This window comes from Solanum tuberosum, unplaced genomic scaffold (assembly GCF_000226075.1).
Source record: "Solanum tuberosum cultivar DM 1-3 516 R44 unplaced genomic scaffold, SolTub_3.0 scf00246, whole genome shotgun sequence".
Classification (NCBI taxonomy): domain Eukaryota; kingdom Viridiplantae; phylum Streptophyta; class Magnoliopsida; order Solanales; family Solanaceae; genus Solanum; species Solanum tuberosum.
Genome location: NW_006239169.1, coordinates 930,492 through 954,817, shown reverse-complemented (window position 1 = coordinate 954,817; position 24,326 = coordinate 930,492). Strand labels below are relative to the sequence as shown.

The 24,326-nt window shown below is 36.6% G+C and overlaps 5 protein-coding genes across 5 annotated transcripts; 2 read left to right on the top strand and 3 right to left on the bottom strand.

The window, feature by feature from the left end:
* Positions 1–448: 448 nt before the first annotated feature.
* On the top strand, positions 449–8,337 carry LOC102582778 (V-type proton ATPase catalytic subunit A-like). The gene is made up of 20 exons (XM_006357388.2): positions 449–751; positions 1,572–1,698; positions 1,899–1,954; positions 2,055–2,111; positions 2,240–2,351; positions 2,461–2,498; positions 2,614–2,715; positions 3,279–3,335; positions 3,441–3,512; positions 3,601–3,702; positions 3,820–3,882; positions 3,959–4,091; positions 4,475–4,581; positions 5,562–5,756; positions 5,830–5,916; positions 6,042–6,146; positions 7,062–7,159; positions 7,240–7,318; positions 7,645–7,733; positions 7,878–8,337. The coding sequence occupies exons 1-20, from the start codon at positions 674–676 to the stop codon at positions 7,990–7,992; spliced, it is 1,872 nt and encodes a 623-aa protein (XP_006357450.1). The 5' UTR covers positions 449–673; the 3' UTR covers positions 7,993–8,337.
* Positions 8,338–9,531: 1,194 nt separating this feature from the next.
* LOC102582434 (uncharacterized) lies at positions 9,532–12,013 on the bottom strand. Its single transcript, XM_006357387.2, has 3 exons — positions 11,507–12,013; positions 10,150–10,258; positions 9,532–9,884 (listed from the first exon to the last, which is right to left on the bottom strand). Exons 1-2 carry the CDS (start codon positions 11,895–11,897, stop codon positions 10,206–10,208), a joined length of 444 nt encoding a protein of 147 aa, XP_006357449.1. The 5' UTR covers positions 11,898–12,013; the 3' UTR covers positions 9,532–9,884; positions 10,150–10,205.
* Positions 12,014–12,767: 754 nt separating this feature from the next.
* Positions 12,768–15,436, top strand: LOC102582111 (uncharacterized). The gene is made up of 2 exons (XM_006357386.2): positions 12,768–13,176; positions 15,197–15,436. Exon 1 carries the CDS (start codon positions 12,892–12,894, stop codon positions 13,153–13,155), a length of 264 nt encoding a protein of 87 aa, XP_006357448.1. The 5' UTR covers positions 12,768–12,891; the 3' UTR covers positions 13,156–13,176; positions 15,197–15,436.
* Positions 15,437–15,864: 428 nt separating this feature from the next.
* Positions 15,865–16,771, bottom strand: LOC102581787 (uncharacterized). The gene is made up of 2 exons (XM_006357385.2): positions 16,415–16,771; positions 15,865–16,316 (listed from the first exon to the last, which is right to left on the bottom strand). Exons 1-2 carry the CDS (start codon positions 16,696–16,698, stop codon positions 16,085–16,087), a joined length of 516 nt encoding a protein of 171 aa, XP_006357447.1. The 5' UTR covers positions 16,699–16,771; the 3' UTR covers positions 15,865–16,084.
* A 1,566-nt stretch (positions 16,772–18,337) lies between these two features.
* LOC102581460 (F-box/kelch-repeat protein At1g51550) lies at positions 18,338–22,575 on the bottom strand. Its single transcript, XM_006357384.2, has 2 exons — positions 21,916–22,575; positions 18,338–19,740 (listed from the first exon to the last, which is right to left on the bottom strand). Exons 1-2 carry the CDS (start codon positions 22,343–22,345, stop codon positions 18,770–18,772), a joined length of 1,401 nt encoding a protein of 466 aa, XP_006357446.1. The 5' UTR covers positions 22,346–22,575; the 3' UTR covers positions 18,338–18,769.
* Between the last annotated feature and the right edge of the window lie 1,751 nt (positions 22,576–24,326).

Below are 24,326 nucleotides of genomic sequence, written 5' to 3'. Positions count from 1 at the left end.
TTCCTTGTTATATTTTTCCATATCTTTCTGTAATATATGTATTAATATTCAGATATTTTATAACCTATTCGACAAAACTTCTGAAAGCTAAAAATATTTTCTTAGAAAAAGTTAGAAAATTGAGATATTTGATCAAGCTTTTATCAAAAAAAAAATTTTAAAAAATAGTAAGTGCTTTTCAGTGTCAATATAAGTTGCTTTTCAAATATTGAAAACATATTATCCAAAAATATAACCTTAATCAAGAATAAATAGTTATTTTAATATCGGAAAAAAAAACTTTTTCTCAAAATAAGCTACTCTCTAAAAGTTACACTTGCAACAAAAACTAAAATACTTTCCAAAATGTTTAGAGTCCGAGTTTTGTGCAACAGATATAGTTTTACTAGATATTTTAATATTAATAATAACAAATATGCCAAAACTGAATTAAAAGATCTCGAAAAGTAGAAGAAAAAGTTGATGAATGAATCACGTTACACATGAGAGAACCAGACAAGTAGACGAGTACGACAACGGATTAATACCCCCTCCCCCATTCTCTTCTCTCTCGCTCGTTGCTTCCTTATTTTGTCTGTAACGTTCTCGTTTATCTACCGCAATTCTATAGAGGGTTTATCTTCCATCGATCCGATCGTGAGTTCACCATATTTACTTACTTCACTCTCCTACAATGCCGTCGCTCTTTGGAGGTCCTCTTACTACATTTGAAGATTCTGAAAAGGAGAGTGAGTATGGTTACGTCAGAAAGGTATTACTATTTTCATTTGAGATTCAATTTGATTGGAGTATGAGCTTTTACGACCTTCATTCCATTCCAATTTATGTGACACTTTGAAAGTCAGTAATGACTAATTTTGAAGCTAATTTGGATTAGATCAACTCATATATATTAAAATGAAAATTTCACATAGTTTGAACCACGAGAAGTGAAAGTGACAACTGTTTCACTTTGCTAACCATGGAAATCATAGCACTAGTAGTGTTGTATATTAGTTGGATCAGTCTCACTTTGCTAACCATAGAAATTTGGAAGGACATGATTTTACAGTATTTGCAGTTTTTATTTGCGAATACATTTTCTCTAAATGCTGAACGTGGGAATGCAACTGTTTGGACTTTGCTTTAACGAACCTTTTTTTTTTAATTAAGAAGGTTTTGGAGTCGATCATTGGTCAAACAGTTTGTTGCTTTATTGTTCGTGAGTTAATAAACGTTAAATCAAGTGAATTACTGTAGTTGCTGTTAATCATTAGGTAATAGTACATCTTAATTTGTTTTTTGCCTGTGCACTTGCATCTGTTCACTGTTTACCTAATTATTAGTTTCCTTATGAGAAAAGTAGAGCCTTTCATTGTTAGATTTTTTTATGTAGTTTTTCTATTTTGCATACAACGTAGATGATCATGCTGATGTGGGATTATCGGTTACCAAATTTCTGTCTTGGTTTGGTGCTCATTGAATGAAATTTTGTGCCCTGCGTTATCGGCTCTCCAACTCCAAAGTAAAAGTTGTCATTGCTAGCTCTAACAACTTAAGTTATTGCCTGCAAATTGTGCCTGTTTCTACAGGTGTCTGGACCAGTGGTTGTTGCAGATGGAATGGCTGGGGCTGCCATGTATGAACTTGTTCGTGTCGGACATGACAATCTTATAGGTGAAATTATTAGGCTGGAAGGAGACTCCGCTACAATCCAGGGTATATTATTTAATTTCTTTATTCCTGCTAATGACAACTCTCTCCCTACCAGCATCCCTGGATTGCTGTATCTCTTCCATTTCTATTTGTTCCTTCTTGATTGTTTGTAAAGAGAGTTATGTACTAGCTTTGATTTCCATAATCAGACTTAAATTGAAGTTACAAAAAAGGTTTATTTGTTAAGATCTACTTTCTTGCAGTCTATGAAGAAACAGCTGGGCTGACGGTGAATGATCCTGTCTTACGTACACGCAAGGTAAAAAAATAAAAATACTTCTTATCAGTTTTATTGTTTTGTTTTAACTGTTGGAATATTGAATTTTAAATAGGTAAATTGATGTGTATTCAAATTGCAGCCCCTGTCAGTAGAGCTTGGTCCTGGAATCTTGGGAAACATCTTCGATGGTATTCAGGTTATTATCTGATGATGTCCTGCAATTTTTCTCTGAAATTCTGTACTGAAACTTGTCTGATATAGATTATTGCAGCTCCATTTGAATGCTTAATTTGTTTTTGTATGTTTGTTTTGTCAATAATGCAGAGGCCACTGAAGACAATCGCAAAAAGATCTGGGGATGTCTACATCCCTCGAGGTGTATCTGTTCCAGCCCTTGACAAGGATATACTCTGGGAATTTGAGCCTAAGAAAATAGGTATTTTCTTGCCTTTGACTCCGTGTCATGTTGGAGTTTGAGTTATCTTCGTCAGGAACTGTACTTTCATCATTGATGACTCTGCTCACAATAATATATCTGGTGCCAGGCGAGGGAGATATCTTAACAGGTGGAGATCTGTATGCTGTAAGTTTGATAGAACTGAATTTCTTCTAAAGAAATTTGTTGAGTCCTTCTCCAAAACTGTATTCAAGTATCTTCCTTTGTATTTGAATCTCTTCTTGATTCTTTCTTTTCGCAGAACGTCTTTGAAAACAGCTTAATGGAACATCATGTTGCACTTCCTCCAGATGCCATGGGAAAAATTACTTACATTGCTCCTGCTGGTCATTACTCTTTGAAGGTTCGTGAATACTCATCAAACTGCAAGCATATATACACTTAGTACAGTGTTCATGTTTTAATGCAAAAAATTGTTGCATGTCAATGAAGCATGTCTAGAGAATGGAGAACTTTGCCACCAATTGTGGCGTATGTTAGAACTGGTTCCTGTACCAAGGGTTCAGGAAAAGGACCAGTTATCTATTTTTCTTGCTTTTCTTTAAACTTGTAAAGAAGGGAAGATAGATATCAATTCCTTTTCCTGAACTTAGGTCCTTAATGCATGTTAATGTTTCTGCTAGCTATGTCTTCTTATTTTTATGTTATACACATACACACATTACTTATGTTTGGTTATGAGGATATTTATTCGCTCAATATATTTTGTTGTATTTGTGTTCTTAATTTGGTAATGTATTTATGCTTCTTTTAAATTTGAGAAGTGGTAGATAGGTGTAGACTATAAGTTGTCGACTTGCTGCATCATTTGCATCGAATTGAAGCATAAAACAAGATATTGCAAGCAATGCATCAACTTTAGTAATCGGGGGATGTGATGGATTCCTCTTCTCGTGGATCATGCAGGATACTGTTCTTGAGCTCGAGTTTCAAGGTGTCAAAAAGCAGTTCACTATGCTTCAGGTCATTGACACGCTAGTCACATAGGATTCTTCAATTGCCTTTTACTTTGTTATTCTAGCAGTTTCAGCACTGGATTCTGACATTAATTTGCATATATATATATAGAGTTGGCCTGTGCGTACACCTAGGCCGGTTGCTGCAAAGTTAGCTGCTGATACTCCTCTTCTTACTGGACAGGTAATTAGTGCATAGAATGTTGTTGGATTTCGTAATTCATGTATAGAATCTTGGACATCTTCTCTATAATTTCTCTATTTCATGTCAGCGTGTTCTTGATGCTCTGTTCCCTTCAGTGCTTGGGGGTACTTGTGCTATACCAGGTGCATTTGGCTGCGGTAAAACAGTGATTAGCCAAGCTCTTTCCAAGGTGAGTTTCTTTTTGCTTTATTTTTTACTTTTTACTTTAATCTCAGATCTACAGTTAGATGTTTATACTTGTTACACTTCTCCAGTTCATCTGATTCATGTTGATTAATGAATGCAGTACTCTAACTCAGACACTGTGGTCTATGTTGGTTGTGGGGAAAGAGGGAATGAAATGGCCGAGGTATGATCTTTTGAATCTGTTTTGTGAGCTCTTTATTATTATCACGAGATGAATAGCACATAGTAGTTAATTTCAGGTGCTAATGGATTTTCCTCAATTGACAATGACATTGCCTGATGGACGTGAAGAGTCTGTCATGAAACGTACCACACTTGTTGCTAATACTTCAAACATGCCTGTGGCTGCTCGTGAGGCCTCAATCTATACAGGTTGCTACTTTTTTTAATTTTCTAACTTTCGTGGTACTTGACAATTCATTAGAGAAGCGCCTTAATTAACTGAAAGAAGCCAAGTACAATAAGTACATTTTACTTAGCTTCAGGATTTTAAATGCTGATATGATTTTATTCCTCACTGTACCCCCCATTGAAACAATATGAAAGATAAGTACATTAAATGTTCCACTCTCTGCTCTTATTACCTTCATGTTTGATAGGCACAACAGTTTCTGCTTGCTTTGCATTTCTGGTTTAAGTGTCAACTCGTTTAAAATAAAGCAAATGTGCCTTACAATATGTTAGTTCTTATCTTTAATCTCTTGATAAGTAATACAACATAGTAGCTCTTGACTTTTTATCAATATCATTTTCAGGCATTACTATAGCGGAATATTTCAGAGACATGGGCTACAATGTGAGCATGATGGCAGATTCTACATCTCGTTGGGCCGAAGCTTTACGTGAAATTTCAGGTCGGCTGGTGAGTATTTACTCTTTCTATTGCCACAAAGTCCATTAGCCTTGTCTATTGCAGCAGGTCAAATAACCTCTTTCTCTTTTCGGCAAAGCTTTCTGTTACTGTTTGGTTGCTCGTATTATGTTTGGCATTGTCATAAACTTATTCATTATAGTACCCAACCAATTTACAAAACATCAGTGCTACTTCTGTAACTTATTCATTATGTTACCAACTAATTTGCAATTATGTGCGATCTCAACAGAATCACGTGTGAATGGAAATATTGGAAATATTATAGGGTTCTAACTTCTAACTAACTCTTGAGTTTCTATAAAGCATTTTGCATTTTGCATGAGTTTCAGATTCAGATAAGTTAGCTTCTCGAATAAGACAAAGGGAATCTTTTTCCTTCTTGTTAGCCCATTTGAACTGGTTGTTTAAGAGAGACTATGTTGAAATTATGTATCCTCTTTGCAATTTTGTCAGAAGGAACTTTTGGTATCTCCTTTTAGCTTTTCTCCTTCCCAATTTCTTTGTGTTCGACTGTGGCTGGACTTTTTGTACTCATTGCAGTTCTCTATTCTGTGGTTTCACTGTTTTTCTTTTCAGGAATCAATGAAGATTAACTTCCTTGCCTTTTCCCCTTTTCATGGAGTTCCTTTATTTTTGTATAATTTCTAGTGTTTCTCAGTAATCATATTTTGAACTTTTGGGCAGCCTATTTAGTCAGTTAGTCATACTGATGATGTAAAGGAAACTTTTTATGTTATTTTCTTTCTTGGGTGCTCTATTCTCTTATTTCATTTCTTAACAGACATTCCTTTCTGCATATGGCTTGCTTGCTGTGTAATCGAGTTTTCACAACAGGGGCAATGCCTAAAAGCATGCTTTCTTGGATTATATAAAACCTATCATACAGTATTGTGAAAATGATTGTCTTCCCAATCTGGAGCGAAGTGCTTTGTATTGTCTTATTTTAACATACACTATGCACTTTTCAGGCAGAGATGCCTGCAGACAGTGGATATCCTGCTTATCTTGCTGCACGTTTGGCATCTTTTTATGAACGTGCTGGTAAAGTTAAATGTCTTGGTGGACCTGAGAGAAATGGGAGTGTGACAATTGTTGGTGCTGTTTCTCCTCCTGGAGGAGATTTCTCAGATCCTGTTACATCTGCAACCCTGGGTATTGTTCAGGTTGGTCAAGCCACAGATCTACCCTATTGGAAGTTTCTTTTCTTCAGGTTTCTCTAATATTTTCCTTTTCCAGGTCTTCTGGGGACTGGACAAGAAATTGGCTCAGAGGAAACACTTTCCTTCTGTAAATTGGCTTATTTCCTATTCAAAATACTCAGGGGTATGTTGTTTAGATGTTCGTTTTGATTTTCTTTATATAGCCAAACGTGCTCATCAGCCACCTTTTGCTGCTTCTATTCATTGATCATATACTGCTACTCGCTGACGCGAGTTTTCTATTTCCAGGCCTTGGAGTCCTTTTATGAGAAGTTTGATCCTGATTTTATCACCATAAGGACAAAAGCCCGTGAGGTTCTGCAAAGGGAGGATGACCTAAATGAAATTGTGCAAGTATGTGCTTATGATGCCTCTTTTTTAACCTTTTAACATTTCTTCTCGAGTTGTATGTTGTAAAGAGCAGCTCATCAGCACAGTCTTGACTATGAGGAGAAGTTTTTCCTGTCTTCAAACTCATGATTGTTGATAAGGACAAATTGTTCATGACTTGACTATTTCCTAGTGCTATCCGTCTTCCTTGTTCATATTCCTGTGGCCATCTTCATTCTTGCCTTTTCACTTGGAGGCAGATAGGACAGTGAGCCAACCTTTTAAATTGGATAAAGTTACTGAGCTAGTCATATCACGTCTCTTTCTTACCACCATTATTACTAGTAGGCGACCTTTTCTCCCATTTCTTCCGTCTTTTTCCAGATGTCAACTCAGGTCATCAACATACGCTCCACTTAAATAGCCTTCGTGGAAAAGCAGCGAGTGCATATTGATCCCTGAATCTATTCCTAACGTCTTTTCGAGTCTTCCTGGTTCATGACCTCAGCAACTTTTTGGACAATCATGATCTCATTTGGTTAAGAGATCTATGTTTGTTACTCTCTTTTGAGGTAAATTGGCTGCACTAAGATAAGGAGGGAAACTAATTCTGTATTCTGCCTGGAGACCAGGACTGTCTCCAGTCTCTTAGATAGGTGATGGCTCAGTAGTTGGTATATCACTTCAATTGTGTCGTGGTATCAGCTGTCACTTTAGGGAGTTGTTGGTTCTTTAGATCTAGGCTTTCAGTTGGATTGCATAGCAAAGTTAACACTCAGTGCTGCTGTGTGCTAAAACAGCTTTTAGCCTCTCAGAGCAGACAACATTTCTTCTCAATTACCCTGCTCCTGTCCAACCATTTTCTTTTTCCCTTCAGACCTCAGTGGTCTACAGGAAGTAGACAGCTGTAATTGATATAGTGCTGTTTGTTTTCTGCAGCTTGTTGGTAAAGATGCTCTAGCTGAAACAGATAAAATCACTTTGGAAACTGCCAAGCTTTTGAGGGAGGACTACCTTGCACAAAATGCATTTACTCCGTAAGTGTGAAAATAGTCTACCATAGTATGCTTGTTAATTGCGATTGTTATGATCTCACATTCATTTTCTTTGGTAACAGATACGACAAATTCTGTCCTTTCTACAAGTCTGTTTGGATGTTACGGAATATTATCCATTTCTATAACTTAGCCAACCAGGTATACTAATCTGGCTATTGGTACATCATACATGTCTTTTTAGTGTTGGGGTGCCCTTCTATCGTTTATAAAGATAAGCACTTTTATTACCCATTTTTACTCACCTGTTTTATTCACTCATGCTCATATTTTCTTTTGTCACTCTTTAGTTAAGATATACCTGTGTTATTTTCATGCTCGCATTTCCTTTTACCGCTCTTCAGTTAAGATGATCTAGGGATGAATAAGATTCAAACTTCTGAGAGTGGTTATTGATTACAATAACTAAGAGAAACCTATACCATGGTATTTGCTTGTGACATTTGGGTGTATCATCTTCTGCACAGGCCGTTGAACGAGGAGCTGGTATGGATGGCCAGAAGATTACCTACACTCTCATTAAGCATCGACTAGGGGATTTGTTCTACCGTTTGGTGTAAGTAACTCCCAAGAATATGGACTTTGTTATGTGGTATCATAATAAAGATACAGATTTTATCGTGCTTCCAGTCTGGTCCTTTGCCTCCCCCATCCCCTACTCTTCTTTTTCTTTGCCTTTTAAGCCTCCATTCTTTTGCAGGTCCCAAAAATTTGAGGATCCAGCCGAAGGAGAGGATGCTTTGGTAGCCAAGTTTAAGAAGCTTCATGATGATTTGACTGCTGGTTTCCGCAACCTTGAGGATGAAACTCGATAAGTCCTCATTTCAGTAGATGTATTCCAGTTCTTGGACGGGTCCAACCAGCTCCAAAGTAGAGTTTTCGTTGAATCAGTTGTGTGCTGTTGTCCACACTGAAATGGTCGTTTGGATCCTAGAGTTGGATAAGTAAAAATGGGAAGGTGCTTGGCTCAGCGCCTTAAATTTGTTGTTTAGTTGGTGTAACTCAATTTATTTTAGTAACACGGTAAGTTGAGGGGTCGTTTAGGTGAATTTATACAGTTTCAGTCCTCTCTTTTGGGTATGTAGCGCACTGGTCTTCGTTTTGTTGTTATCAGATGTGCAATAACTTGTAATAAAGGTCTATAATGCATGTTTCTGGAATTTGTTGTCCTCGATTAGAATTTGCAAATTTAAGCATAGGGTTGATTGAAAGTTGAAACCTTTGACCTCTGTGCACCTTCTCAATCGCCATGATTAGAAATTGCTATTCATGTCCTTTGAAATAAGTCACTGTTCAATCACGATGAGATTGCATGAATTTGGAAGGTTTGATATGGGAATTACAATGTCAATCATAATGGAATATTGGGAGACCAAAGTGGACTTGATCTCAACTAATTTCAGACACACAGCAAATAACAAGATCATAAGACCCAGAGCTTGTGTAAGTACTGGGTGTTTATACCAAGCTAATAAATGCAATACATGTCCCCTTCTAAAGAAAAGAACCATGCAAACGTTTTCATCAGCTTTCAGTCTTACTCATCGTGTATGAGTTTGTAACATATTCACTGATTCAATTAAAAAAACTGTCATTCAATCATAGGTATGCAACTCTTGCTGATCTCTGCATTCGAGTTGCAGTGCTTTCCTATCAAACCAAGTTAAAGCTATGCTCTGCCCTGACAGATACTAGTAAACATATTCGTAATGCTGCCACAGTTAGAAATTCTTCGAGCTGCTATAACATATAAGTCAGTGCAAAAAGGCAGTCATCTTGACAGAGATCAAACTGAACTTAGACAATGAAGAAGGCACAAGCAATTTTTCTTGTCAATTGAACTTCCATCTTATTCTTTGTCCCATGCTGTGCTGAGAGCTTATCAAGGCTCCGCCATACGCGATGGGGAGCTACATTTTACATTTATTCACTTCTCTCAAACTTACACACGTATAATTGGAACATCCCATCAAGAAGCATTTCTTACTTTGTTATCAAATGCAAACGACCAGATTTGCTATTAAATTTGTGCAACCTACATAAATATATGGCTACTTCCATCCAATTAGAACGTTTAGTTAACTTCTCTGGTTAAACATAAGCAAATTGATAACTAGGGAAGTAGAAGAGAAATTTGCTAGGAGCTCCAATCCGATCCAACAATAGACAAATAGGCAATTACTAGGAGCTCCCCATTCAATCGAACAATCAGTAAATTGGCAACACAGGAAGAGACTAAAGAAATGCACTTGCTTCCTTTCCCAATGAAATACAGGTTCTGTTTCTCTTGCAACAAAGAAAAAGACAATCTGAGCTCTTGGCTATCGCCCAAGTATAGAGAAGGTAAGAACAAGAAGCAAATAACGGACAACCAAAATTTATTTCAAGTATTTACAAAAGCTGATATTATATGACAACATTACAATAACTAGGGCATATCCAACTCCGCTTCCTAATGAGGTTAAGGTGTGACCTAAAAAACGGAAACATAGCAAAGAGCTAGCTTGTATTCAGAAATACCCATTACCTTAAACCAGGAAATTTGGATTAGTGCAAAACAAAATAAACCTACACTGTACATTCGACAAGATACTACTCTTTTAGTAGAAAAGAACTATGACAGGATGCTTATATGTACATATTCCAGCTTGGAAATGCTTCCTCAATACTCTCTGTTCAGCTACATTATGTACAGAAATTTGTAAACCTGCAAATACAAGAAGAGACATTTGAGTAACTTGCAACAGCCACCCCAGTGGCCACTGTGGAATTCTATACAAAGGCATAAGACAGATCTCTAGGCATTCGTAGAATACAAGTGTGCATAGGTCTACCAAACACTAACTGAATCAAGAATGAGTTCAGCAAAAGATAACAAGATGTTTTACGATGTGCAACCTAACCCTCCAAGCTAATGAGGACTAAAATTTGCATGTGGCCATTTCGACAGTAATTCTTAAGCTCTAACCCACCTTAACAATGACAATGGAGAACCAGTTGCTTTCCCCATTCATGCCCATGCTTGCATTTAAACTTCCTCGTCCTCAGACTGGATTTCTTTTTTGGCCACATTACACTTGTCTGAAACAGCAAAAAAAGAAAAAATTGAGACAGTGAGGGAGAGTACATGAGCAAACTTGCCCCCTGACTGTAACAAAAATAATAGTTAATTATATAGAACAGCCTTAGGTTCATGAAAAAACACTTGCACAAATTTTGGACCTTCAAGAGAAACAACAATGTTCTAGCGCATATATTATCATGAACAAATCAACCAGACTCTTGAAAATGCCAGATGGTTAAACCATTTTTTCACAAAAGTACAAGAGAAACAAAATAATACTCTCTATTCCATTTTATGTGACCCTATTGACTGAAAAAGGATTTAGCAAAAGAAAGGTAACACTTTTGAAACATGTGGTCTTAAACCTACTGTAAAATTTGTGTAAACCATAAAAGCTTGGTATTAAGTGGAGAGAAACTAAAGAACGCAGCCCAATGATGATTCAAACGGCACATAAGGCAATCATTATACATAAACAGCATTGGGATAACTCTAACTCATGGAGATCTCTTCAAACTACAAGTGCTCCGAAACAACACAAATGTATCCTATGTGAGATTATCAACGAAACTTCTTTGAGGGATAGTTCTCTCTTTAGTTGAATAAAGGAAAGCTCTATGGCCAGGGTCAGACTTTCTACACATACCACACTGCACCAATCAGACAGGGTAACAGTGCAGTACATTTCTATCATCACACAATAGAACATCTGCCTAGCTCAACAAACATGCTGCAATGAAACCAAATTGCAGATAGCAAGCAGAATAGCATACTGGAACAACAGAGGGAAGCAACTTCTCCTCAACGGAACCAAAAAAGGGTTGGACAAGGACCACGGCTATACGAAGCTCCTATCCACAAATGATTAAGTAATGCACATAAGACGCTCAAAATTATATCTCAGTTCCGGTAAAACATCCTAATCCCATCCAGCAAACGCAGCAGTAATTTAATCACCCTCCCCTGCAGTAAGAAAATCGAACGCACGATCTTTCCAGACATATAGATCTCCTATGAGTCGAATTCAGGATCCATTAAAATGAAAATCAAGGTCGACTATATGCAATTGTTGCGATTAATGTAAAGCAAGAAAATTCATCATGAAACACGAAGGAAAGGTCCAGACAAACAGATCTCCTATGAGTCGAATTCAAGATCCATTAAAATGAAAATCAAGGTCGACTATATCCAATTGTTGCGATTAATGTACAACTTCGCAAGAAAATTCATCATGAAACACGAAGGAAAGGTAGAGTGTTAAGTACCATCATCAAGATAGAAATTAGATGAAGGCCAGCCACGGAACGTAGCGAGAGACATAATTTCCTCTTCCGTGAGAGTATTAGCGAGCTTGTGAACGAGATCGGCAACACCGTATGAACTACGTCGAGGTGGAACCCAGTAAGATGCACCAGGACGGAACGGAAGCCAATCGGGAGCCGATCGCCGTACTATGATCCGGTGAATCGCTTCCTCAATCCTCTGCACCGCCAGCGCCTCCGCCTCTGTCTCCGGGGTGTCAGATCCGGTGCTCCTGTCGGCCTGAGTGGACTCGCTCCTAGAAGCTACCAGTAGCAGAGCATTTCGGGTGGTGTATGAGGCGGTGACGGTGGTGGTTCGGATCAGATTTAGGGCTTGAGCGATGGAGCGGGCCATTAGAAAAGAGAGGAATTAGGCACTTGTATAAATAGATAAACAAATACCGATAAGGAAGGAACGAGGAACTTTCGCTTTTTGGGGATTGCCGGTAATTCGACGCAAGAAAAGGACTTCCGGTCAATTTATTAGAGCAAAATTTTGGCGGTGTATAAATTGGGCTGGGCTTAACTACATTTCTTGGGCCGATATCTTTGTCAAAGACTTTGATATCATTAAGGGACATTTTATTAGTGAAAATTAAATAATAGAAAAATATAATTTTATTAATATATGTGAAATTATATGGGTGTGTTGTTATTGTTGTGGTGTGTTTGATATATGTTGAACTAAAAATAAGATAATATTATATTAGTGTTAAATAAAGTCATTGGGGCAAAGACTCTTTAACTATACAGAAAAAACTCATACCTAACTCCAAACCAATTGGTGACAACCTTGACAAACCATAACCTCTAGAAAACTTGGTCTTGTGTCTGATTTTTCCATATTGGATAATTGTATATCCGAAGGATATATTCAAAAAGTTCAAAGTTATTTGATGATAATTAACGTTTCAATCACTATCAAACTTAATATTCAACTTTTCATCTAATCACAATTTGTCGTTATGATTTTATTCTTATAATGTGTGAGATTAGCAAAATCAATTATAACAAGATTATTTTATACATATGCCTTTTATTGATATAAAATGTGTGAGATTCACGAAATCAATTATAACAAAATTATTATATACATAATGCCTTCTTTCCATTGTCGTAGATCAAATGATACAATATATACAAGGTTAAAATGTAAAAATGAGAAGAAATGTCTATATTGGGCCCAACCCATTAGTCGCTTCACATATAAGCATTGAGAAGTAATTTTATTTTTTTCACTATACGCATCTACAGAAAGAGAAAGTCAAATACTCCGGGAAGACTGACAGAGCAACCACAACTACAAGGGGATTAGGGTTTCAGATCTCAGCAAAAAACTTGCCGGAAAAATGGCTTTGAGAAACTTGTACAAGGAGATGAAGGGATTGAAGCTGAAGGAGGTGCCGGCGCACCTAAAGCCGATGCTCTCAATCGGTTACGCGAAGAATGCTATCAGGAAGGGTTTGGATAACTACCATGCTAAGTACATCGAAACCAGCTCCATTGATCCTCTTCTCCATGTCTGCTTCGGAGGCATGATATTCTCCTACCTCGTCGCCCTTCCAGAAGAGCGACGTCACCTCGAGCACAAACAGCACGGCGGCGGACATTGATTGTCGCTCCGATTTTCTAAGGTACCTATATTTTAACACTGATTATGAGCTCTATCAATGGAATTGCAACTTTTCTGATCCATTTATGTAACGGATCTGTAGGTTAAAGGGACTTATTTAGATGGTCAACGTAATCACCTTATGTTGAGGATGATTTGATCTTATAATTGGGTATTGCTAATGCTCTATCTGTAATTATGAAGTTAAAATGAGTTTGTGAGATAAAATATTGGAAAGAGTATTCAGAAATTGCGAAAATCAATGTAAAATTACAACAACATAGCGGTGTATTTGCCCAATTGGAGTTCGGGAGAGGTAGAGTGTTCGAACACATAACAAGGCAGTTTGAAAAAGACAACACAGGTAAAACAAGGATAGCAAATAATAGAGAAAGCGTAACATGCCAACAAAGAACTAAAGTATATGTAAATTATTGCCAAGAAATTGTGAAAGTAGTCCTTGGTTGCCATCATTATTTTATAAGTTTATGGTAAATGTATTTCTCTTGTATGAGAATTTGCATTCTAAGCTTTTTGATTAGTAGCACTGCTGCTTTTGCTGAGCAGAGTGTTCGTTAGATGGGATTCTGGTGCTTAAGTGGAGACAACTAATGTCTAGGTTCATGTTCTAGTAGAATGGTATAAAGATGCAACATATAGAATTAAAATTGGGTTGTTGTTGTGGAGAAGTACTAATTCAAGTTTTATGCGATAAGAAGATACTTATCCAAGTGAAAAGCGAGTCCCTATGGAGTGGTTGTAAAGAAACAATGTTATATAAGGAATGTTGGGCTTCTAAGGTGAATGTTTAAATGGATTTGTTGTCATACATGATTACACGAGGTAAAATGAATAGTTTTGACAAGACACATAAAGGATAAGATAAGTGAATATCACACTCACTCTGGAGTATTGAGGTGGTTAAGTCATGTCTATCTTAAATTATCAGACACACCTTAAATAGGTGTGAATTTATGGTTGCTGAAGGCATTGGACATGACAAGTTGGACCTAAATAACATAAAAAGAAAATAGTAATTACAGATAAACTAAGCAAAAAATATAGCATAATAAAAAAAATGGCCAACTAGTTAGAGATTGATGTTTAGTCTTGTTTGTAGGATAAAATTAGTCCAATACTACCTGATGAGCTATTTGTATGTGGGAATAAAGATGTAGATAACTTATGGAGTTGGAAAACTTGAGAATATTAGCACGAGATGTTTCTAAATGAGAGGATAATGGATAGTGAAAATTTATTAAGCCAAACCCAGTTAGCTTGGAACTTAAACTTAGGCTGTATATGGTCGTAGCTGGTAAGGTGCATGATTGATTTCTTAAGATCAGGATCTGTTGTGGTTGTTGGTGCAAGTTAACTGAAGATGGTTGCAGTGAGACAACTTAACAATGCTGATTAGTATTTCATGCTTGAAAATGCTTTTCTATACATAAGGACTAGGGTCATAAAGAAATGGAGCTATTTGTGGATCCATGAGAATTATATGGCATGTTTTCTTAGAGCAACTATATTTTGGATAATCAAAGTGCTCTTGTCAGGTCATTAGTGTGAATTGTGAATGATGTCCTGACCTCTTATCTTGCTTGGGGGCATATTTGTGGGTCCATGAAAATTGTGTAGCTTGTTTTCTTAGAATAACTAATTTTGGATTATCAAACTAATCTTGTCAGGTTAGTAGTGTGAAACTGTGAATTGTGGATGATGTTCCTGAGCTCTATCTTCGCTTGGGGCATGTCATGTGTATTGTTTGAGCTTGAGAACTAGCTTACTTCATATAATACTCGAAACCAGCTATTGCATACAATTGTATGATACGGCAGTCTCACAACATTATTTATCGTGGCGAGCCTAGTTGTCCAGATATACTAATTGAGTTTGGAAAATGCCCCACTCGTAGGTGAAATGAATATGAATTGAGATTTGAGAATTATGTTTTGAGCACTCTAGTTTACTGTTGATAGGTAGACATATGGACGTACCTTATGCGGTATATTTTAACTCATCCTTTTGCATTCTGTTGACAGATTGATGAATACAGCGAAGGACAAACATCTGTCTCTGTTGGTTGCTTTTACCCTCTTTTCAGTAATTGGTGTACCCAGTGAGGCTCATTTGTGCAATACTTGGCTTATTTATTTGGTTTAATAAAATGTAGTCAAATATTTCTTTTCTTCGCCTGTGGGCGGTATAAAATGTGCCTTACCAAACAGAGGCTGAATTTACTTTTTATATGAATCAACGTATTTTGTTCTTCTCCCATTTAAGGTTTTGTCCCGTGCTCATAAACACTTGAAAACCTTTTGTTAGATTTTCCGCCATTTTGATTTTGATTTTTATTGCTTTTTCTCATGACGGATAGTCTTGAAAATTCCAATAGGCACCGAAGGTGTGGCTGGCCTTGCCCATGCGTGATCAGTGATGAGTTGAACTATGATTTTTTTGGTTCAATTCCAAGAGCAGACAAGAACAAAGAGCTCAACTGTTCCAAGTTTTGATGGACATAATTACCCAATATAATGCTATAGAAAATAAGTACCCAATGGAATCAATCGATGATATAATGCTATAGAAAATAGGTTCGAAGGGAGGAGCTCACTCATAATTCTATATCGTGGATTCTTGTGGTTAGACTTGGGGTGGAAGACCAACCAACACTACATATTAGCATGTTTGGAATAAAGCAATTGCTGCCCAGGCTTGTAATATCCATTATATTCCAATTTATACAAGCCTAGGCATAGATGCAGTTGCCTTAGTGACTTCTATATAGAAAAAAATACATGAGATAGCTATGAACAAACCAATGGAAAAACAACACTAATCAAGTGGAAATACCAATACATACATTATGAAACTAAGCTAAACTTCCAAGGTGCTAATTATTCACATTTATTTTACAAAAAAAAAAAGTTTTACAGCTCATCCGCTTGGTGTCCAGGGTCTCTATCTTCAAAAGAAAATGTTCTTTTCATCTTCTTCGCAGTCTTCTGCACTGCTTCCCCTGCTAATTTTGCTGCTGATTTGGCGGATTCTTCTAAGGCCGCTTTACTCTTGTCAAGGCTTTTCAGTACTGCTTCTTTCACCTTTTCACCTGGTGCTGCTCCCCCTTCAGCCCTGGCCTGTGCTTCCTGGCTATCTCTAAAACTGCGGATTTAGGTCACAATCAATCACAAACAAATTCTAAAATGGAAAAGAAGTCATTTATAGTACAAGATTTTGGTGGAAACTATAACCTGACTTACTCTAAAGTTGGAGGGGAGAAGTAGGCCTTGCCTTGTTTGATTAGTGATTCGAATCTGCTCCAATAATTGGCTGAAGTTTGAGGAAAAGAAGTGGGGAAGGAAAACATTTTCTTGACAGTCTCTATAATAGGTGTCTTACTCTTCATATGAAGTTGTTCTTCTTGAATCTGCTGCTCTTCTTCTTGTCCATCTCCAGCACTGCCAATAGGATAGTGGAAGGATATGGTAAACATTAAGAGAAAGAACAAGTAGTAGTAGCTCCTAAGATGAAGATAATTCTTCATGTTGTTAATACCAAATGAGTCAAAGAGGCAATGGATAGATCACAAATTATAATAACATAATTAGTAATAGTGCTAATTATACAGCTGTTTGGGGCATCTCCCAAATTGCTATTTTATTGTTGATTGACACGTTTTCATCATCTCTCTGGCACATCATACGTGGATGCTCTTGAGTTACCACTTGGCATAGAATTGGGCTGTCGTGTGGCACTCGAGGATTTTCTTTCTTGCTTTTTTCCGCGTCAGAAATATCTTTTGGAAGTTGTCTCCGTGAGGGGTTGTTTGGTTCTTTCATTTCGATTTATGTGATACTGTTGAAATAGACATGAAATTTTGGAAAGAAATATTTTTTTAAAAAAACATTTCAAATTATTATGGTTATAATATTTTTGAAGCGTATAAAACTATATATAAACCTCTCATTGAGAGAATATAAATGGTAGAGTTAATTATTTTCAAATGAAAAAGCGTGTTTTTTTTAAAGTATATTAAAAAAATGTATCACCTAAATTAAAATGACGGAAATACTAGATTATAACATGTGGATTTTATATGTTGATTAGATAATGACAGGTTTATTTAGTAAATATATTTTTACCAATAGATGTTTGATTTATTGGACTAAAACTGAGCCATACAAAATGTATGAATTGTGTATATATTTTTTTTGCTTAATTATAAATTGTGTATTTAGTTTTACACAAGGAAGAAATAGATAAAACTTCTGTTTTCAAATTTTAATCTTTAACTTTTTAAAAAAAAAAAATTTGGATGAAGAGCTTTGAGGACATCTTTATCATTTTATTGTTTTATTTCATGATTGTTATTTTACGTTGAATGGGTACAAAATTACAGAATTGTAGTATAGACAATTTCCTAATTACTTATATTAAAACAAAAAATTTAACCAAATACAAGATAAATAATCTTATATTTCCGAAATTACTATTATTATTTTTGTTTTATAATTGCGGTGTCCAGTCAATTTATTTGTTTTCTCAAGCATAAGTATCAGATAACTTTGATGCTTAGACAAACGAAAGAAATCACCTAAGCGACACTTTTGGTGCCGAAATTATTATCATTTATTATAGTAACCAAATCATCGATTTCAAAAAGGCATGGTCAAATTAGTTGAATGCGTGTTTTATGGTCTTGCAAATTCGGTCATGTATGCTATATATCCACACACACCGTTAAAAGTTGATATGCGTGTTGCAACATGGCATATGAAGGCAGACATCAAAAGGCATGGACAGTTTATTATGTTTCCTTTTATTTTCTAAAAATAAATAAATCCAATAGTACTAAAGTTCATTGAACAAGAGACTTCAGTTGTTGTCATATTAAAAATTTAAATACATTCAATAATCTTAACATTTCAACAGTCTTGATTCGATTTAGTTCATTTTCCCTTAATTTCTCCTCCTTTGTCGCTGTAACTGTAAGGTCCGAATTAGTATAATTAAAGAGTGAAATTAAAGGTAAGAGGAGGGGTCATGACTCAACTATAGCAACAATGACGAGAGGAAGCTGCTTGGATGATAAACACTCCTCACTTCCAACTCGAAGGTTGTGAGTTAGAGTCACCAAAGGAGCAAAAGGGATGGGAGCTCCCAGGAGGGGTCAAAAAAAAGTATAGCAGCAATAGTACAATACTAGCCAGTAAAGATCAAGAATGTACACAATACATCAAAATTCAGAACTGATCATATGTCAAGCTAAATCTGGTCTAAAAGACTAAATTTCAGTCCTGAACTAGAAATTTACAGGTAGTTTGTAGAGGGTTTCCTGGATCGTGAAAAGCTCGGGGCTGATATCATGCATCACTTGATGTCTTGGTTGACACTAGCTTCCTCTACAAGAGCAGAAACATACCTTAACAATTCTTCAGATGCAATGCTTAAACCAAATTACAATACCACATTAGATCTTTTACTGTACAAAGCACCCCACTAGCTGCTTACTTCTCACTGGTAGGACTGATATTTACACTACATTCATTGCCATGTAAAACAGCAGCATTTTGGGATCACCACATACTTAATTTTCCAATGATCCTTCCAATTCACTAGCACTGAAGCAAAAGCTCCACAAGAAACAACTCCCCGTCAAACCTCAACACAGAGGATTCAGCAGGATTAAGTAAACCATCTACCATGCCACCGAAGATGTATAAATTACGACCTGAAGGATCCACACAAGCTCGGTGAAATGATCTGCCGCAAGGGTTGTCACCTTTGGACTTGAGCCGTCTCCACAACTTGGTCATTGATCTATCCGGGCTTGGAGGAGACCCAGACTGCATAATGGACGTCACTGAGCTGATATCCAACACCCAGAAGTCATTTTTCCTGTGTCTGTAGGAATCTTCTCCTCCATAAATTAGCAATCGTCCACCTATGATGAGATTAGCCGAGTGACCAACTCTTGGCAGGGTCAATCCTTGGGGTATATTTTGCAAGTCAAATAGTAACTGTACCCATCTCCAGTGACCATCAGATGTATCAAACAGCCATACATCATTAAGCACCTCATAGCCTAAACCCCTCCCACCAAACAAAATTGTTTGGTTTCCTCCAACAGGAGTCAATGTATGTCCAGAGCGAGATGGAGGAGATGGATGAGTCACAATTTCTTGCCAAACTCCAAGATGAAGATTCTCGGACAGTTCCAATACCCATGTATCTCCCAATCGCAAGCCAGACAGACCAATCCCTCCATGAATCAGCATCCTCCTTTTATCCATGCTACATGCAGCATGAGCGCCTCTTGGTGGAGGCACAATGGAACCGACATCAAGTAGTCTCCAGGATAATGTGATACCAAATGCATCGTGTACCGCTACTTGGCCAATCCATGTATCATTTTGGCGGGCCCCATGATCATTTATTCCTCCAAAAAGCACTAGATAATCGCCAATCACGACACATGAATGCCCAAAGCGGCCACTTGGTACCCCTGATTCAATCTTATTCCATTCCAATATTCTCTTGAAGTCATTGCCAGCGTATGCTACCCATGTATCGTCCAGATGCCTTCCTAAAGTACAGCACAGATAACACCACTTTAGGAAGAAATATTACTGGTTATCGATAAATTTAGCAAACATCAGATCGCAAATTACAGCATACATTCCAATAACAATCTACAGACGCAATCTTATAGGACGTATGCTATTCAAAGTTTTTTGTCCTTTTTTTGTGACTGAGATATCTGTCTAGGGCCAACCTTTAGTACCAATGATAGCTTTTGGAACTGGGGATAATGGATTTGTCCCTCTATCCTTCTTCACTTAAATGCCAGGCTTAGGCTCAAGCTTTTGATCTAAGTCACACGTACCTCATGCCACTTGAACTAAGTCCCTGGGGGCATAAAATTGTTCTGAGTTTAAAAAGACCAAATTACTGAAAGTTACAAGTGTCAATCATCAGGTTGAGACAATGTCAGAGTGTGACCAGATGGTTCTTCGTGAGACGATCATTTATTGAGTGAGCAGAGTTCGATGCCCTTTCCCTCCTTTTCTTACTTGTCTATCCAATTACCAACAAAATATCTAATTTGGTATGATAATGATTAATTAGAATGTTTGTGCCATGTGAGGTCGTGAAAGAAATCTTGAGTACTGTGTTGCATGTATAACATTGATTTCTACCTTTTAGGTAACTCTTTTGTAATTTTCCAAATGTTATCTCGGTAAATTGAAGTTCATCATAGTAGCTTTTAATTAGGAAAAATACAGCAGAACTTACACATCCATCCCAAGACAGATAAAATCAACAATTCTTCTCAGAAATTTGCATGTGGTGCTTCATGTGTAAAGTAAACCGAAGACACTGACCACATGAATTTCATTCAACTAGGTCCATTAAATAGCCAAACAAGATTATGCTGCCCATTTTATCCAAAAACCTAAGTAAATACAAAGATCTTACTAATGTAAGAAGCAGATAGCTACTAGCAATACAAGAAAAGCTCCATGATAATCGTCAGCAGCATCCTGTTTTTGTCCCAAATGGAACACCCTATGAAGAACCGAAATGAGAGAAAAAAACTTGATTTGACTAATCAAGAGATAAGTACCTTTCTAGATCACAATAAAAGAAAACAAGAACAGTTATGACTAATGAGGGATTAACAGGACACAAAGGGCAAGTATATCCTTCTGAGCATTAATCAATAAGACCATGGGCACAAGCAAAAGTCATGCTTGGAAACTGAGTCAAGCAAATGTACCAAAAGATTTTAGCACCCCTTTTCACTTAATGGTTCAGTTATCTTTACCCTTTCCATATCTTCTTTTTTCAGTAATGAGAGGTCAAGTGAAACAAGGAAATTCTCTTTTTGCTACTCCTAAATCCAGGAGCGGAGCCAAGTGTGCATAAGGGTTCATCCAAACCCCTTTGGCGAAAAAAATATATAATATATATATATATATATGTACAAGGTGTTAGTGTGACACTTGAATATTAATAAAAATACATCATATGTCACATTATGTATCATGTTATGTCCATTGGTGGACATTATATTTGTGTCTCTTTACTCTTGTGGAAGAAAGTAGTCATTAGTTGTTAGTAACTTATGCAACCACCAACTCTTTATTTCACCCATTATTCCATCTACCTATAGACTATATGTTGAAGAAGGTGTTCTTTATGTGGAGCTTTGAACTCTTCAACTAATCCGGAGTTGTTTGAGTTGTACGACATTGTTGTATTGTTGTATCTTGGAGGGGACAAGTCAAGTGTGATACTGCTGGATTGGTGTAGATTATGTCGCAGTAGGCTTGAATCTCTTCAAAGAGAGCAAGATATATGCGCCTTAGCCTAAAGATTTACCCTATTCTTTTATTTCAAGGGTAATTTATAGTATATGTGGTATATTACACCAACACAAGGTTAAGATTATTTTCTTTATATATACAGTAGGTGTTGAATCCCAATTGGCTTCTTTGTGGGTTTACTTATTTATAATTTGAATCCTTTACTAAAAATTCTGGCTCCAAAACTGCTGACAAGCATGTCTCATAATTTGAGAGCAACCGAAATCCTTGCAAATGCATTAGATAGATCAATGAGCATACACAAGCACCCTCTACCTCCAACACTAAGATAGTGGGTTCGAGTCACCAAATGAGCAAAAAGGAATGGGGACTGTAAAAGGTTTAGTCGAGAAAATCTATTTAAGTTGAAGAGATGTGGAATAGAGACTGACCTCCCTCGCAGCCGCCGCCGAAGAGAACAAGACAACCAGAAACAAAATTGAGAGAATGAGAAGCTCTAGGTCGAGGAAGAAGCAGCTCTTCTCCTCCTTGTGGATGCGTCAACAGTCTGCGACAGTAGACAGAGTCCAATTGGTAGATTTGCTGGTAGAGCTTCTTCCAAGGAAATTGTTGTTGTTTACCGTCAACAGCAAAGGATCTGAGTGCATCAATGGTGGAGTTTCCCCAATCTCTTCGGCAGAGTGATTCCCATAAAGAGTCTGAGTAAGTGAGGGACCTGAACTTCTTACAAGTTAGAGCAAAGCAAAAAATGGAGTCCAAAGGTAAGAGGAGTAAGATGGAGAAGAGATGGTCTTGAGCTATTGTCGTTATTGGAGATGATCCGTTGGTATAAGGGGAACTGCAGCTGCTGCTTGTAGCCATGGGAGTTGAGAATTGAGAATTGAGAATTGAGAGTTGAGAGTGGAGAGCACACGCTGCTGCTGCTGATTGTTGGGGATTTTGGCTTTGGCTCTGGTTTTTACCTTGTTGGGTCGTGGGTACATTTCTGTTTTAGCCCTGCCTTTGGTTTTTAACATTATTCACTTCTCATTTTTACGGAAAATTGATCAGTCTGGGAAAATGAAATGTGCACATAAATTGGGATGAAGGTGAAATTCAAAACGAATAAATTTTTATTTTCAAAGTGGAAAATGATATTTTGTATTTGGCCAACAACAATACAGGTTGGAGTTTTTTTTTTTTTTTTTGACCTTTAGTGAATAATTTGGAATTAAAAGGTGATTTTTTTTTCTTATTATTGAAACATTGAATTCCGATTGAAATTCAAAATTTTATGGTCAAACATGTTTTTCGAAGTTCGACTTTAGAAAAAAATATAAAATTTTAATAGTTGGCTTTTTTCACACCAAAAAAAATCCAACAAATGATGCTGAAATTTGAAGAATTAGTAAGTGGAATCCAAGGAAGTAGAAACGATTTCAAATTTATTTAAGTTTGAAACGAACATTTCATGGGCTGAAAATATTTATAAGTTGAAAACTAAAAAATGATTTATGTGATTCAAACTTCTGCAAGTTCTTCCATGTGTTTTAAATAGGGGTGTGTTTCTCCAAATTTTATTTTTGCATTTAAAAATAGTTATTTTTCAAATTGGTAAGTTTCACCTAATTCTTACCATTTTCACTGCACTGGAGACAGAGCGAGCATAAGCAGTAACGTTTTTTTTTTTGGATTGTTTGCTTGTTTGTTTAGCTGAGACTAGGACAAAAAGAGTCAGTGAGGATACTTTGTCATTTTGTGTTTTGCTAGAAAAATCCGTTTCATCCTCATCATCTTCGTACTAGGCAGTCCAATAGGGAAGGGAGGTGGGCCTTGTGTAAATTGTTCATAAATCAAATGAAGTCCATAGTCACTATCTAAATAATTCTACATTTTAATCTAACACTTTGCTTTAGTTTTACTAAGTCAAAGTTGGATAATCACTAGGCAAATCTTATCCATGAGTAAATCACTCATTGGCCTTCTAGAGATAGAGGTAGAAGCTCGAGTATGCATTAGATCAAATCTAGTAACTTTTGTTTAAATAATGTATTTGTATTAAGAAGTTCATTACATATGCCATTAAGTTTAGAACTTAATTATTTATACTTGAAATCATTGTTACGAAATTCAGAACCCAAAAGATTAAATTTCTAATTTTGCTTCTTGACTACCTATTAAGGAGGAGATTTACAAAAAATGGTCTTGATTTCTAATTTCGTCTCTTGACTCCCTACTAACGAGGCGATTTACAAGAATAGCCTTGGAGATGACTGGTCTTGAATTGGTAATCCTATGTGCTTCATGGATAAAATTTCGTGGAGTAAACTAGAGTCAAGAATTCAAAATCACTCATTTTCATCATTTTTAAGGTCATTAGGTGTAATTTCCAGTATTAGAGGTTTAACTCCAAACTGAGATAAGTAGCTTTTAAGTCAAAAATAAAAAGTCAAACTAAAATGACTTTTAAGTCAAAAAATAAAGTAAGGGAGACCTACTTTTGGTTTTTGACTTATTTTAAGTCATTATTGACCTTGCCAAACACTTCTCAACTTATTTTAAAGTCATTTTTGACTTATTTTAAGTTATTATTTTTAGGGCTAACCCATCAATGGCCCCTTAAATTTGGCACGAAATTTCACTTAGGCACCTCAAGTGGATGATGTTCATTTTAGACACCTCATGTAGGGTTTCGCTGTGTCATTTTGGCACTTTTTGCTTACATGGCATAGTGAGTGTAATACACTTGTTGAACGCGCGTGAAAAACCTATTTAGTCGATTTTTTAATTATTTTTTTCTTCTTCTTTCTCATTTTCAGCCACCATTTTTGCAAACTTAAATATCCAACATGGTGAATAAAAA